Genomic DNA, 15,081 nt, shown 5'->3' with positions numbered 1-15,081 from the left:
CATTGCAGGGAATTCTTTTTAAAAATTAGATTTACTTTATGCGTATGAGTGTTTTGCTTGCATGTTATATGCGCCACTTACATACCTGATGCCCTTAGACATCAGAAGACAGCATCGGAAATCCTGGAACTGGAGCTCCGGGTGATTATGAGCCATTATGATGGGTGCTGGCAACCGAACGGATCCCCTCTGAAAGATCAGCAAGTGCTCTTAACTCCTGAGCCATACCCCTAGCCCCAAGAATCTCTGTTTTGGACCTCTGCACATTTTAAGGTACCCCTCCTCCTTCAGTTTTTTTGGGGCACACATATACTCCAAAGGCACATCACAGGAACCCACTTGCCCCAAATGGGCTTCTCCTCCTAGTGTCTACCGTGTTCTAATAATGCTAACTCTGGAGTGCAGAGTCCCAGGCTTACACCACCATGCCTGGAACTGTTTTGGAGATAAGATCTGATTGTGTTGCACAGGCTACCCTGGAACTCTCCATCCTCCCGTTTCCCAAGAAAAGAGTGGAGCAGTTCTGCTATGGGCAGCCCGTGTGACGTAGCGGTTGCCCATTATGCTGCTGGGATGAGGACGTAATAATTTAGTGTGTGGAATGACAAGGGTAGCTAGTTCATAATGAACTTCAAATACAGACGCACTATGTGTGCTTGTGACACCCGGCCCTGCTTTCTATGGACAGAAATGGCCACACTCCATTTCCCAATCGCACTTTCCGTTTCATCCCTATGTGATTCCAATATAGGCTAAGCGTGTAGTGAGCCGGGGTGCAGAGTTTCCAGGCTTGCGGGCTCCATCCCTCCTGCAAGTCCTGCCTGGGACCAAATGCAGTGGAGGCACGGGACCGGGAACAGGGGCAGGTCGCATGTGCTGCCCCTCGCAGCCTTGTCAGCCTTGTGTGCACCGTAGTTCCAATGCCCGCGCGCCAGTTGTGCGCATCGCCCCTGTGCAACGCAGGACTAGGGCCTTAGGTTCCGGAGGGAGCTTGGGCAGAGAAGAGCAGTCCGGCTCCGCTGCACCGAGCAGCATGCGGCAGACAGAACACACCTTGCCCAAGGCTGCAAGCAGCGATCCGGAGTCCTCGCCCCTCAGGTGGGCAGGCACGCGGGTTTGTGGGCGACGGGGAAGCCCAGGGAGGTCCCAGTTCTCCTTCTCACCCCCGCCCGGCCGATTCTAGTCCTTCAGAGTCGTTGGACCATAAAGTGATTCCGAGTAACTCTGAGTTGTTCGCAGCCTCGGTAGGCAATGTGGACTGGCTTCGGTTCTGTCTAAATCGGGAGCACAGGGAGGTCATAGCCGACGACAAGGTAAAGCGTGTAGCGTGGAGACAGGGACTGAAACTCCCCAACACCCGAGGAAGTCCTATGCCTTTGGTCCTAATTACCCATTCATAGAAGTAGGGGCTAGGGGATGAAGGGCTGTCAGTACCTCCAGGGACACAGGGAACAAAGACGGCAACCCCAAGACAGAGGCAGGGTTGTGGCCCCTGCCCAATCCTGTTGAGCCTTCTCCTGCGTGCTCCACTCCACAGGGCTTCACCGCCATCCACTTCGCAGCCCAGCAGAGAAAGCTTTCCTGCCTTCAGGTCCTGGTAGAAGAGTATAAGTTTCCCGTGGATCTGCCTACTAACAAGGGCCAAACGCCCCTGCACCTAGTCATCCATAAGAACAAGAAGTCGGACATCCTCCCCTGCATTGACTACCTGCTTAAGAAAGGGGCAGCCATCAACTCGTAAGTTCAGCCTGCTGTAGGAGAGACACTTGGGACTCTAGGTCGCCAGGCAGGTGGAGTCTTGCAGGACCAGATGAGGAATTCTGGGAAGGACAAGGATTCCTGTCTGGAGAAAGCAGTTAGGGAGCCCACTTAGCATCCTGGTTCTTAAGAGGCTGAGCCTCCTGAGAAGGCAGATCTAATTCCCAGAAATTTGGCTCAGGCAAACCGCGGGCAAGTTACTCAACCTCTCAGCCTCAAAGTCCTAGTCCCCACACTCAAGTGTACACTGTGGGGCCTCACGGAAGCCTTTACGAACCCCAGATATTTCTAGTTTGTAGCTTGGTTTGGGAACTGGCTGTCAGGGTTGAGATTGGGAGGACAAATGTGCCCATGCAACAAGGCTTTTATGATAAAGGAGTTGGAGTTATATGTGGTGTGTGTGGCAGGGGAACCAACCTTGGATCCTCTGCAAGCTCAGTATATTTTCTGAACTGCTGAGCCACCTTTCCAGCTCTATTTTTGGGACAAGCACGACGTACCAGAGACTGCCTAGTCACTGTGTGCTACTTAGCACCACACCCACGCTGGGAGCACAGCAACAAACACAGGGAACCCAGGCCTGCCCTCACAGAGCAGACTTTCTAGTGACTACAGAGTGACTAACTGAATGAATGGCCAGAATCCCGAGAGCTTGGCTAGGAAGAAAACAATGGGGTGATGGGCGGAAGCACCAGGGAGGGGTCTATCTAAAAGAAGCAACAACCTCTAAGAAGCTGGCAGTGTTGCATGTAGTCCAGGCTACCCTCAAACTGGCTATGATAACCAAGGAGGATCTTGAACTTCTGATTCTCATGCCTCCACTTCCTAGGCGCTAGGATCACAGGTAGACATCATCACACCTGGTTTGAATCGGTGCTGGGGTTGAACCCAGGGCTTTACAAATGCTAGGCAAGCATTCTATCTAAGGAAGTGCATCCCCAGCCCCAGGAGGTGACATTTAATTACAACATATATGTTGTAATAAGAGCGGCGGGGCTGCATCCCCAGCACCCTGGCCGCCTGCTAGCTTATGCCCGAAATAACAACACACAAACTGTATTCATTTAAACACTGCTTGGCCCATTTCTATCTAGCCTCTTCTAGGCTAATTCTCACATATTAATTTAGCCCATTTCTAATCATCTGTGTAGCACCCCAAGGTGCGCTTACCAGGAAGATTCTAGCCTACGTCCATCCTGGGTTGGAGCTGAATCGCGTCTGCCCAGGAGAGCGGAGCATGGCATCTCTGAGCTCACTTTCTCTTCCTCCCAGCATTTTGTTCTGTTTACTCCACCCACCTATGTTTTAACCTATCAGGGCCAAGCAGTTTCTTTATTGCTTAACCAATGAAATCAACAGATTGATAGATGACACTCCCACATCACATATAGAGATTGGAAAGATAGCTCAATGGATAAAGCACCCGTTGTACAAGTGTGTGGGCCTGAGTTCAAATCCTTAGGATCCATGTAAATGCCAGCGGGGCATGGTGACACTCCTGTAATTCCAGCCCTTGGGAGACAGAAACATGAAATCCTGAGCAAGATGGCTAGCTAGACCAGCAGAGCTGTGTGCTCTGAGTTCAAGTGAGAGAGTCTGTGCCTCTGCATATAAGGTGGAGGATCACAGAGGAAAAGGAAGACACCCAAGTATCAACCTCTGACCTCCACACGCAGATACATACACACATGGAGCATGCATACACACATACGCACAGCACACACATTAAAATTAACTTCAATCTGAGGACCAAGTGAGCCAATTTTACCAAAAGCCAGGGAGGAGTCAGACTTGGTGGTACATAGCTCTCTACGCTCAGCACTAAGGAGAAGGAGAGAGGAGGATGAGGGGTTCAAGATCATCCTTGGCCACATAACAAATTCGACATCAGACTGTACCATGAGAGACCTTGTCTCAAAAATCAGATAACAGTGGTTGAGATTGGTGACCCTGAACAACCCAGAGAGCCTCCAGGCAGCTCCTAGCTCTCACATCCAAACACATCCCATCCTTAGGTCTGCACTGTTCATGCTAGTCTGTCCCTCCTTCTAGAGAAGAGGAACTTGAGGCCCGAAGAGGAGCTGGGTTATGGACCGGATCCCTCATGGTAGTGGCAGAGTGGACACTGGAAGCTGGCTTCCCTACCTATCTGACGCCTTTCCCCCTCCCTTTGCCCTTTACCCTGTGATATACCTCACAGTCAGACATGCCATGGCTTCACACCCCTGCACCTGGCTGCCCGCAATGGCCTGCTGGGATGTATGAAGGTCCTGGTGCAGAATGGAGCCAATGTGCATGCCCAAGATGCCATGGGCTACAAGCCCATCGACTACTGCAGACTATGGAACCACCGCAACTGTGCCCGGTGAGCCTATGACAACCACTCCAGCTGCTGCTGCTTCTGGCAAGGTCCTTCCCCATGGCTGAGCCTCCAGGGGGAGGGCTGAGGAAGCCAGGTGGCAGTCTGGTAAGTCTGGGAAAGAGGCCCCATGCAGGATATTGTCTACATGAATTTGGCCTGACCTTGCCCCTTTAGATTGAACATTGCTTTCCTTCTTTGCCTTTCCCCTCCCCCAACTCTCCAAGGCCATCAGACATCTCTTTCAAAGGGCCCCTAGGCATAGCATTGGGGTGACTTGCTCTTCTCTGCCCTGGCAATTCCTCCCATTCCACCCTGGCCCTCAGTGCCCCACCCTCTGAGGGAAGCCCTGCTTTTGTAACATGCCACACCCCCACCTTGGTGCCAGGTTCTTGAAGGATGCCATGTGGAAACAGGACAAGAAGGACTTTGCCCGAGAGATGGGGAAACTGAAGACCCTGAAGGAGAAGCTGACCATTTTGGAGTGCCGCTACCTGACTGAATATCAAGTAAGGCAGAGCTCTCCTTCCCAGGGAGCTGGGCCCTGCTACCAATTGAGAGGAGCAGTTGCAATACTCCTCCACAGAAGGAACCCAGGCTCCCCCACCCTCCCTCATTAACCACTCCTTTAGGCCAAAGGTCCTGTCCTGTGCCAGAAAGCAGATGCAGCCTGAATTATGGGCATTCAGATAATGCCCTGCAAGTCCAGCAGCAAGGTGTGGTTCCTACTCAAGGAGCTTAGGTGCTAGGGAGAAGCAAGTTAGGCTCCTGGCGGAGAGTTGATAAGGGTGCCTGAGGGGAGGCCAAGGAGGTGTCTCTGAAGATGGGCAGGCATCTATTGTCCATATGGAGTAGGGAACCCGCAGAAGGAATTGCTGTTCAGAGTACGTGGGGCACACTGGAACATCATGGAGGCAGAAAATAGAAAATTTGGGAATCAAGTATGAGTTGGGTGGAGATGGACAGACTAGAGGTTTGGCAAAGGTCCAGCCCAGTGAAGCACTTTGGCAAGGAAGGGTTCAACCAGATATAACCGTGGAACATAGAACATTCAAACAGGAACCTTAGAAAGAGCTTGGATTCCTTCCTTCCTTCCTTCCTTCCTTCCTTCCTCTCTTTCTTCATTCCCTCCTCCTCCTCCTCCTCTTCCTCTTCCTCCTCCTCGCTCCCTTCTTCCCCCTCCCTCCTCTTTTTTTCTCTTGCTCTGTAGGCCAGGTTGGCCTCAAACTCAAGAGCATAGATTCTTAGGTGAACACTACAGATGGCTCCAGGGCCCTGCCACTGTTGTACTTCTCCAGGTGTCCCAGCTGTGCCGCTCTTCATGGTGTCCTCCTTGCCTGTGTCACCCAGCCCTTATAGCTATCAGGTTTTCTGTCGCCCTAACCCCTATTCATCAGCTCCCCACAGACCTCCACTCAAGATCCTCTTGTTGGCCTCAGTGGGTCACATGACCACTCTTCTTCCAATGACTAGAACAAAAAGCAAGCCAGATGCTACCTGACTTAGGACTGGGCAAGGCTAACGGAATTAGGACTCCTGGCTTAGCCTAATCAGAGTAGGCCTCTGGAGCTGGGTCAATCTCCAAAGCGCCTGGTTACTTAGCAACTGTGTAAGAGTGAGACACTGAGATAATAGGGGTGGGGACATTCCCACAGGTGAAAGTTTCAGTGCTGGGGTGGTAAAGACAGAACTCTGGCTGAGTCCTCACCAGCCAGTCCAGCCACTAGGTCACTCTGTCCCCTGGATGTCACTCCCCAGAAGCCTGTCCAACTTCATTACTTTCATTCAATGCCAGACCTCCCAACCCTTCCTCTTTTCCCCTTCTGGGGACAAACCAGAACCATCTGAAGGTAGGAATGTCTCGAGATTGGAGCTACCTCTGGGAAGTGAGACCTGCAAACTTGAGGCTGTCCTTAGGGAGGAACTATGTCTTTGTCTTCAAGCTGGAGGTCTCCTTTGAAAGTCTTTGTCTCCTCCACAGCTTGGGAGCTCGGTCAGAACAAGGGATGCTTTTTCCATCTGAACAAGTCTCCCATAAAGCAGCGATCTGCCCACTAGGCCTGAGGTTTCTCAGGGCATTAGCCACAGGGTCTTCTGTCCATAAGGAGGCCCCACTGCACTGTGTCCTTCGTTGTTGCAGAAAGAACAACGAATCCGGAGGGAGGCTCACTTCAGAGCATGGCTCCAAGGCAAGGGGCTGAGCCGGCCCCAGAGCTCCGCTGACCCCAAGCAAAAGGCTGGTGTCCCACCTTGGTCACTGATCCTCTCCAAGACTCTAAGACACCAGACTGCCAAGAGCTTCCCGACCTATCCTTCCGTAGAGGCTCAGCTGCAAAGCCTGCCCTTGCCCGTGGTGCCGCCGAAGCCCGTCTATAAGCAGACCACCACCTTCAGTCGGCCCAAGTTGTGGAATTTTAGCAATAATCCCGCCAGGTCCCCGACCACAGAAATTGGTTTCCCTCAAGGTATACGCCTGGGTGTGCACCCAGAGCCCTATAGGGAGCATGACTTCAGCAGATTCCTGCAGGTGACTCCCAACTCCCTCGGAGGTGCATGCCTGCGCACAGTGGACAATCACTTGGTGACGCCTGTACCCCAGCTACCGTTTGAGTTGATGATCCGGGCCCTATACCCAGGGGCTACACCCTACAGGATCAAAGTGCCCCAGGGCTTGTATCCAGTTGACATCCTCAAAGTGCCCCAGAAACGGCATTTGGGAGATACCTCTACCAACACACTGGCTATGAGCCTGCGTGATACATTTGATGAACCTTTCCTGGCTACCCTGGAAGCTAGCCGGACTGGAGTGGCCCCGCTCTCCAAGGGAGTTCTCACATAAAGTTGTTTCGGAAACCTCCTGGTGAAAGTGAAGAGTTAAGATTCATATTGTGGCAGAAAGGACTAGGGGAATACCCATGGAATTCATTCCCAAGCCCAAGGGCAGGAGCCACCCCTAACTCCCTCCTCCTAAGAGCATCCTAGGCTTCCCTTTTCTCTGCAGAGAAATTGCCTGGCTCCCTGGGACAAGGACATCCAGAGAGAGCAGTGAGATTCAGAATAGAGGGTCAGTAATTCCTGGGGCTCACTGCTCTACCTTAACCCACCCCTAACACATGAGGAACAAGGCTTCCAAGACAGCGCGCCCCTAGGAATCCTGCCACCTTTCCTTCCTCCCTGTTGCAGACCCTGACTGGGGATGGGAAAGCAAGTGTGCTATCCAGTACAGGCTTCTCTGCCCATGGCCACTGCCCCCTTGCTCCTGGCCCCCCGAGATGTATGAGGCCGCAATTTTAGGAGGCCAGGCAGCGCTTCTGCCAAGAGATGACCACCTGTGGCTTTGATGTGAGATCTGTCCAGGAAGCCACCCTGGACCCCATGCTCCCGTCACACACTACAACTGACTCTTTAAACAAAACGTTTATTGAGTGCTTTCCATGGGCCAGGTGCCAAAATCAGGTAGCTGATAACACAAAACTCCAAAGGCGTTCCTGCCCGCAAGGAGCTTCCAGTCTAGAGGGGAAACAGACCCTACCACAGGCCAGTGAGCCTAGAGGGAGCTGTATGGCGGCTGGGGTTAGGAGAGGAGAGGGGACATTCATGGCCCCCTGGAGGAAATAAAATCTAAGTGGAAAAGTGGCCAACTACCAAAGTGAGTAGCAGGAAGGGTACCAGGGTGGCAAGAGAGCCATGGTCTCTGCAGACAGGAGACTGAGGCCCAGAGTACAAGTCAAGTGATGAGGCCAGTAGGGACCAAGACACCAGGAGCCTCACCATGCTAAGGAGTCTGGACTTTATCCTGAGGGCAGTGGAGAGCTGGGGAAAAGCCTTGAGGCCAGGAAAGACTGGCCAACTGTGCATTTCAGAAAAACTACTCCAGCTGGCCACAGGCTAGAGGAACACGGGAGGCTGTCCACACAAACTAGCTGAAAGACGACAGCAGGAGCGGCTCCAAGCCAGAGACACTAAGAATAGACTGGATGTAGGGCAGAAAGAGGATGCAAGATCCTGCCTGGCTCCTGAGCCATCCTGGGACCAGGGCAGGTACTAGAAAAGCCGGTGAACAGAGCAGATTTTGAGGTCGAATGGTTTCTGTGCCCAGAAGGCAGCAGAACTGTGGCTGAGAAGTTATAGAGGAATTAGGGCTGAAGGTGTCCCTAAAGGCACCAGCATGGCTGGGCTTCCTCGGGCAATTCACAACACAGCCAAAAAAAGCAACTCTGTGTACAGGGCAATGAGAAGCCTATACAGAGACCAAAAGGACAGAGAGGTAAAGGGACAGACAGCCACAGAAGTGCCAGGGAAGTGTGAGTCAAGAGGTAGACCATCAGCTGTGGCAGCTACCCCAGGATCCAGTAGGTAACACGTGATGGCTCCACCAGGGCTGGCCTGGGAAAGCCCTAGCCAGCAGGTAGGATGAACAAAGATAAAGTGGATGGCAAGGACAAGTGGGGCCAGTCTCAGGCCGCTGAGGAGCAGCAGCCTTGGGTCCTGTACCTTCACCCACCCGAGTGGCAGAAATAGGTCTGGCGATCTCACCAGTGGCCACAGCACAAAATTCAGGGTGAGACTCAACAGAAATGCAGAACCAAGGAGATGAAGGATGCATGCATGAGGCAGATGTTCACGAACCTGCCCATCTGGGCACCTGCCAGACTCGCTGCGAGGTATGGGATTTGGCCAATGGCAACTCTTGTGGGGCCTTCATTCCATGAAGCTGAGCCCTTGCAAGGCACTGTAGTTGGAGCGCAAGGTCAACAGATGCTGGTCTGTGCCCAGGATGGGGCCCACCTTCTTAGAAGGCAGAGCTCACATCCCTCCAGAAGCCAGAAGCACAGGAGTGTGAGGCCTGTGTGCTCTGAGCGGCAGCCTCTCCCAATCCCATTTCTCAAGAAAAAGGCCACAGCCTAGGCTGCCTTGAAGCCAATTTTTTATTTTTTTTCTCATTGAGCCTGAGATAGAATTCACCAAGAAAGCTCTCCTTTTCCTCAAAGGAAGACATAAATAGCAAACTGTAGACAGTCTTCTGCATCTCTAACCTGCCACAAACCATTTCTGCTCCCTCCCATCTGGACTGTCACAGTCTGAGGAAGGAAGTCATGGAAAGAGGAAGGAGTCTCAGAAAAACTGCCTCTATCCACTCATCCTCATCTCTATTGCCTTCCCACTTATGGACACAAGAATTTCTTCAGAAGGGCAAGAGGCAGAAGACGAGTCCCTGGAGTAGAAGGCTAGCCCAATCTAGGCAGGTTAGCAGGCAGAGGAAGATGAACTCCTGGGGTGTTAAGGCAAACAGTGCCATCTAGAATCTTTATTCAAAGGGGAATCAGCATTGGACAAGACCCACAATTCAGCAAAATGCACTTTTCCTGGAAGTGCCAGCCCTCAGCTCTTCCCTATGGTCACCTGCCCGAGAACTTGCTGTCCGTTCCTCAGCTCCATAGACCCTTCCCTGCCTGCCCCATTTGAGCCAGACCCGACTCTGGGAAGGGGAGGGCTGGGGACATTGCCTCCTGGCAAAGCAGGCTCTGCTACCCGCTCTGGCGCCCCTGGCAGCATTCAAGCCCCCTGAGGAGGGTTCCCTGGAGATGGGGCTTCTGAACAGAGGGGGAGGGAAACCTGGGCTGGCAGAAGACACCCTCCAGGCTCCCAGGCACTATCCGCCCAGAAGCCCAGAGGCCTGGCTCTACTGGTCTTGCCCCCACATGCCCTCCCCAGAGGGTCAGTATATCTTCTGCCGACTGGGTAGGATGGCCTCTTTGATGAAGGAGAAGACAACCAGGATGCCTAAGCGCTTGCCTCGCTTGCCTTTGGTGAAGTAATTGGAGACCACGTCGTCTGTGGAAACACAAGGCAGGGAGACAGTGTGCATGTGCGCGTGTACATGAATGCAGCTCTCACCACCCAGAGCCCCAGGGTGCACGCTCAGTGCTGGTGCCAATCCCCCCAACCTCACCTAACAGGCCTTTCCTCACCTCCTGGCTGCATGGTGGAGGGCAGGACATTGTCCCCAGCCGAGAGTGACACGAAGAAAGCAAACGGGATTATCCACAGGCAGAATGTGAAGTAGGCCAGGACCTGGGGACAGAGAAACTGAGCTGGGAGAGCCCACCCCACCCCTGCAGGGCTAGCCCCCAGGGGACAGGACTCTGACAGTGGGACTGTCGGGAGAGGGGAAGTCCAGCTGAGACTGAACACAGCCCCTCCCCAAAGTGACACTGTTCTTCTCTGGGGTTTCAAGGAGGAGGAAACCTGGGCAGGAACTGATGGAGCTGGGGGCTAGGGAGTTGTCACTCAGTCCTGCCTTGTGAGGTCTGAGTCTCATGGGCTGGCCTGTGCCCCTCTTGAACTTGAACCTTATTGGGGCACCCAAAGTACTCATGACGGCAGGAGAGGCGGGGATCAGTGTTCTCCTACCTCAGCCAAAGGGATCCCTTCTATTCCTCAGACACCCCGCCTTCCAAAATCATAAGTTTTTTCGTTTGTAAGAAACATGGTTCCTGGATGGAGCCAGTTTTGGATCACAGCAACATTCACAAAGCAGATCATGTAAGTCCCTTCACTCCCCCATCTCCGCCACTATGCGCAGACGTGCTAGACACTGGGTGCATCTTACCTCAGAGAAAGGATAATATTCTTCCGCAAAAAACTGAAATGCCAGGTAATGGTTCACCACCACTAGCCCTGTGGGGATGGAGAGTCTGGTCACTGTGTGGTCACCAAGTCCAGAAGGCCCACAAGACTAGAGCCCCAGTTCTCAGTCTTGACTCTGCACCAACTCACAGCATGGCTCTGTCTAGAACTCAGTCCCCATCTGTTAAGAACGGGTGTTCAGTCCCAACTTTTTCACTGTAGAAGGCAGCAGGAATAGAACCAGAAGGTAGACTGGAACATTCTAGCATGTTATAAAAATAAGTTTTTCGTGTTACATAATCTATGACCACGCCGTTGCTCTCCCAAGAGCGGCAGGTGAGGGGAGAGCATGAGTTGGCAGACTCCACTCCACACTGGACAGTCAGGGTTCCTTGGAAAGCTAGGCTGCAAAGAGGCACGCCAGTCAATACTGGTGCGCTCTGGACGCATACACTATTTCCTCGTGTATACCAGCTCATGACAGAGCAAGCAAGGGGACAGCTGCTCAGGGGCATGAAGGCCTGCTTTGTGGCAGGGTGGAGGGCAGGCACCAGAAAGACCACAACCCCCATACCCACCTCACAACTTAATGCCTCTGTGTTCCCCTTCACCATGAAGACAACACTCTGCTATGTCACACAAGGCAATGGGATGCTAGACAACAGTCTAGAGCCTCAAAAACCTCACTCGGGCATCCAAATGGCAGGCTGAGGGAGTGATGCCCCAAAGCCAGAGGAGCCTTCTGGTGACCAGAGCTCCTCTGGCACACAAGGGACCTGGACTGAACAAATTCTGAGGTAAAACCACTCCTGGCATCGAGAGATGCCCGTCTCTAACAATCTGCCCTTCTGTGGATAACATTCAGAATTTCCCCCAGTGTGACCCAAAAATGTAACACTAAAGCAGGTCTCACACCACCTGCCATCTTGAACAGGCTATGGCGAGGAGAACCAGCAGTGCCTATAACCACTCTCTAAAACCTTTCTCATGAACATGAACCAACTGCGTCTACAAAATAGCTAAGGCCCAGGCATGAGACATGACTTTACAGGGACAGGAAGTAGTGTTGGGGGCAAGGCATGAAGGCAGGACCCCAGCCTGAGGCACTGGAAACTTCTGAACCTGCTGAGCAGGCTCCATGCTTCTCAAAGGGACCAAGTGATTTCTTAAAGGTGAGAATTACTCAGCTTGGAATGTGCCTTCTCTGATGGCACAATCTAATTTGCCTTTTTGTCAAGGTCCTCCTGGCTGGAGCCCCTCCCTTGATAAGGGCTGGGCCCTGGGCCACAGCTTCTAGGGTCCTCAGTAATAAAAAGCCATTTTTCTCAGGCAGACTGGCCTCCTTGATGACCTCAATGGCTTCTTAGCAGCTCCCCTCCTCAGAATCCCCTTCAGTGTCTGGGATGGAAGGCCCACATCCAATCACATCAAGTCCTCTCTGCTTGTCCCCTCTCACCGCATGACAGGATGAAGTTAGGTGATGTCAGCATGATGAAAGGGAAGGTCTGGAGGAGGCCAAAGTAGACGAGGTTGGTGAAAAGGCCCATGCCAATCATGCCGGTGGGGAAGTGCTCAAAGACGTAGAGGCCGATCAGGACCGCTGTGGAGAACTGAAACAGGCAGAGGCGCTTGCTGCGGGGGAACCTTCGGGTCCCCTGCAGTCCCAGCCCCAGCCTGCTCTGGGAAGCACCACACACAGACTGGCTTTCTCGGTTCACAGTCACCTCCACGGCCACACTCAGCTGTCAAAAGGTGCCATCTTTGAAGGTCACTTCTAAGAGATGTTTGACAGTGCTCCAAAGGCAGAGAAGCATCTTCCACAGCGCCCCACACATACCCATCCCTCTGCATGACAGAGCTCACAGTCGACCACTATCCTAGTCTTTACAGCTATTATGTTATTGTTGGAGCTGGGGATCAGACCAAAGGCCGCATGCATGCCCACCACCCTCTATCCCCATTTCATATTGAAATGCTCCTTGAATGCTGAGCACGAGCTACTGCTACTGAATCAATTACGTTAATTCAGTCATGAATCCAGCGGGCAGTCTGAGAAAGGCTTCAGTTGTCAGTGACGAAAGGTCTAATTGCTATACCAACCACACCCACAGCCTGAGCCAATGAACCGGCTGAAGCTCTGCCTGCACACAAACTCCAACCCCAGGCTATGTTCAGAAGGCAAGTAGCTGCAGATGGTAGGTGAGGGAAAGGTGAAGACCTTTTCTGTCCACACACATTGCCACAGCAGCCTCGGCCTTCCTTACAGCTACTGGGGAAAAGTCTTCCTTCAGCCTCGCTAGCAGGGGCAGGGACAAAGTCTTCAGGAAAAGAAGACTCCCGTGAGGCAAGAGAAAGAGCCAGGCGTGCTCCCTTAGGACATATCACTCTAATTAGAGAGAGGGGAATAAATAGGAATTACAAACTGTCCTTAATGTCGCTGCAAGTTCTAGGCCTGAACTGGGGCTGGGAACGCGGGGCTGGAGACAGAAAACGCAGAGGGAGATAGCCACGTGCAGGCAAAGACACGAATGCCTGTCATTGCAATAGCTCCACTGTACCTTAAAGAATGGCAGTAAGGCTGTGAAACATGCCACATGAGGATGGAGGGCCAGGCATGATCTGGGCCCCATAGGGCAGACTCAAGCGGTAGTGTGCAGGGGAAAGGAAGATAAGAAGGACACCCTCGGAGTTTGGGTTCTCAGTACCACAGTCGTTCCAAACCAAACAATCGCCACTTTCTGCTGCTGAGGCAGGACGAGCAAGCCCTGGGCGACTCCGGGAAAAGCTGCCACTTACCCAGATCATATATTTGATGATTCTGCTGGTGGCCACCGTATACTCCTCTATCAGCTCCGCCAGGTAGTAGAGTCCGGCCGCTGGGTTGGCGGGGGAGGGGTGGAGTAGGGTGGGGTAGGGTGGATTGGGGGTGAGGGTCACAGGAGGGGGTCAAACAGAAAGAGTTCAGCGAGGGCCACTCCCACCAGCCTGCTCATCCCGTAGTCCTCACCAACCCTCCCCAGACTTCAGGAAGTCAGGAAGAAGCCAAAGCACCCGTGATGCCCTTCTGGTCTGCACTATTAGAACTTTGGCAGGACAGCTGCAGGGAAACTGGATTTGACTGCACAACATAAGGTTAACCTCTGCCCCAGGAACCTTTAACTTCAGTCACTCAATCAATACCCGCAGAACACTTAGCTTACAGGCCGGGCGCTGTACGCTAGCTACCACACAGCCGGGTGACACAGACAGGGGCCTTCTCTGCCCCGGCTAGGGGGGACAGGCAGAGGGGGCAGCCCATGGCCCCGAGAGCAAGGCTGCACCTCGGAGACCACGTATCCCCTCCCGAAGGTTCGGCCGAGGTCCAGCAGGACCAGCTCGGGGTCGCCCGCACCCAGCTGCAAAGCGCAGCAGCAGTTGGCAACTCGGGGCACCGGGGCGCGCGGCCCGGGTCAGCGCTCTCACCGACGGCCAGAGTGATGAATGCCACTTGGATGAACAGCGACAGCCAGCTCAGCACGTACATGAACCACATGGCGCCCCCCGGGCGCCGGGACGGGCCTGCGCGGTCCGGCTCCCGCGACACTGAGCGGCCACTGCCGCGCTGTCCCCGCCCCACGGACACCGAGAGAAGCGGGGCGGAGCACCGCCGCCCGTGCGCCCCCGCCAAGCCCGCGAGCGCCGCCAACCGGCGCGGAGGATCGAGCTCGCGTCGCGCCCGCCCCGAGAGCCCACACAGAGCCCAGGTTACTGGAACCAAACCTGGCACAAGACTCCAGCTCCGCACAGCCATGGATCCGACTTTTCTGGGAGAGGGAAGTTACCGTATCTCAGGTCACACAATAGGAAGCCGCATAGTCCGGAATTCCGGATGCCTTTAAATGGTCACCTTCAAGCCTAACTCTCTCGCTAGGTTTAATTTTTTTCGCATGGAGGGCAGGTCTGCATCTTTACATCGGGACTAAGTAAGGCTACCGCTAAGCACTGACTGCACTTGCTACACTGCAGGTGGTTATCTGAGAGAGCACCACCTAGTGGCTGACACAGGCAAACTCTGAGAGCCGGTGTGCCTCTTAACTCAGACTTCATTATTTTCAGGCAAGGTCTCTAGCTCCGACTGGCCTTGAACTGTCAATCCTCCCGTCTCTACCTCTCAACTGGTAGGATTTCAGATTTGTGCCACCATGCTAGAGCAAAATACAACTCTTTTTCTTTCTTTCTTTCTTTCTTTTTAAGGCAGGGTTTCTATGTAGTCCTGGAATCTGCTATTACGTAAACTGCGTTAACCTCGAACTCACAGAGATCTTAGCTCTGCCTCTCAAATCCTGGGATTAGAG

At 53.3% G+C, this 15,081-nt stretch overlaps 2 protein-coding genes across 3 annotated transcripts; one reads left to right on the top strand and one right to left on the bottom strand.

The window, feature by feature from the left end:
• Window positions 1-871: 871 nt before the first annotated feature.
• Window positions 872-6,956, top strand: Ankrd53 (ankyrin repeat domain 53). The gene is made up of 6 exons (XM_041635555.1): window positions 872-1,098; window positions 1,184-1,313; window positions 1,538-1,737; window positions 3,959-4,123; window positions 4,506-4,626; window positions 6,258-6,956. The coding sequence occupies exons 1-6, from the start codon at window positions 872-874 to the stop codon at window positions 6,954-6,956; spliced, it is 1,542 nt and encodes a 513-aa protein (XP_041491489.1).
• A 563-nt stretch (window positions 6,957-7,519) lies between these two features.
• On the bottom strand, window positions 7,520-14,664 carry Tex261 (testis expressed 261). 2 transcript variants are annotated; one of them, XM_041641776.1, is made up of 6 exons: window positions 14,507-14,664; window positions 13,544-13,623; window positions 12,204-12,357; window positions 10,731-10,798; window positions 10,090-10,192; window positions 7,520-9,952 (listed from the first exon to the last, which is right to left on the bottom strand). In XM_041641776.1, exons 1-6 carry the CDS (start codon window positions 14,535-14,537, stop codon window positions 9,837-9,839), a joined length of 552 nt encoding a protein of 183 aa, XP_041497710.1. In that variant the 5' UTR covers window positions 14,538-14,664; the 3' UTR covers window positions 7,520-9,836. The 2 variants fall into 2 exon arrangements, with proteins under 2 accessions (XP_041497710.1, XP_041497701.1); XM_041641767.1 differs by lacking the exon at window positions 14,507-14,664 and adding an exon at window positions 14,210-14,372.
• Between the last annotated feature and the right edge of the window lie 417 nt (window positions 14,665-15,081).

The sequence above is a fragment of the Microtus oregoni genome, unplaced genomic scaffold, assembly GCF_018167655.1.
Source record: "Microtus oregoni isolate MIOR12 unplaced genomic scaffold, Mior012 000002F_ref0000024, whole genome shotgun sequence".
Taxonomy (NCBI): domain Eukaryota; kingdom Metazoa; phylum Chordata; class Mammalia; order Rodentia; family Cricetidae; genus Microtus; species Microtus oregoni.
This window is presented reverse-complemented; position numbering and strand designations above follow the sequence as displayed.

Excerpts from the sequence above, each read along its gene's own strand:
- Ankrd53 (XM_041635555.1), top strand. The coding sequence starts at position 872 with ATGTGCTGCCCCTCGCAGCCTTGTCAGCCTTGTGTGCACCGTAGTTCC. Across the intron at positions 1,738-3,958 it reads AAAGGGGCAGCCATCAACTC|TCAGACATGCCATGGCTTCA; the intron begins GTAAGTTCAGCC and ends TATACCTCACAG. Across the intron at positions 4,124-4,505 it reads AACCACCGCAACTGTGCCCG|GTTCTTGAAGGATGCCATGT; the intron begins GTGAGCCTATGA and ends CCTTGGTGCCAG.
- Tex261 (XM_041641767.1), bottom strand. The coding sequence starts at position 14,279 with ATGTGGTTCATGTACGTGCTGAGCTGGCTGTCGCTGTTCATCCAAGTG. Across the intron at positions 13,624-14,209 it reads ATTCATCACTCTGGCCGTCG|CGGCCGGACTCTACTACCTG; the intron begins GTGAGAGCGCTG and ends CCGCCAACCCAG. Across the intron at positions 9,953-10,089 it reads CTCCACCATGCAGCCAGGAG|ACGACGTGGTCTCCAATTAC; the intron begins GTGAGGAAAGGC and ends GTGTTTCCACAG.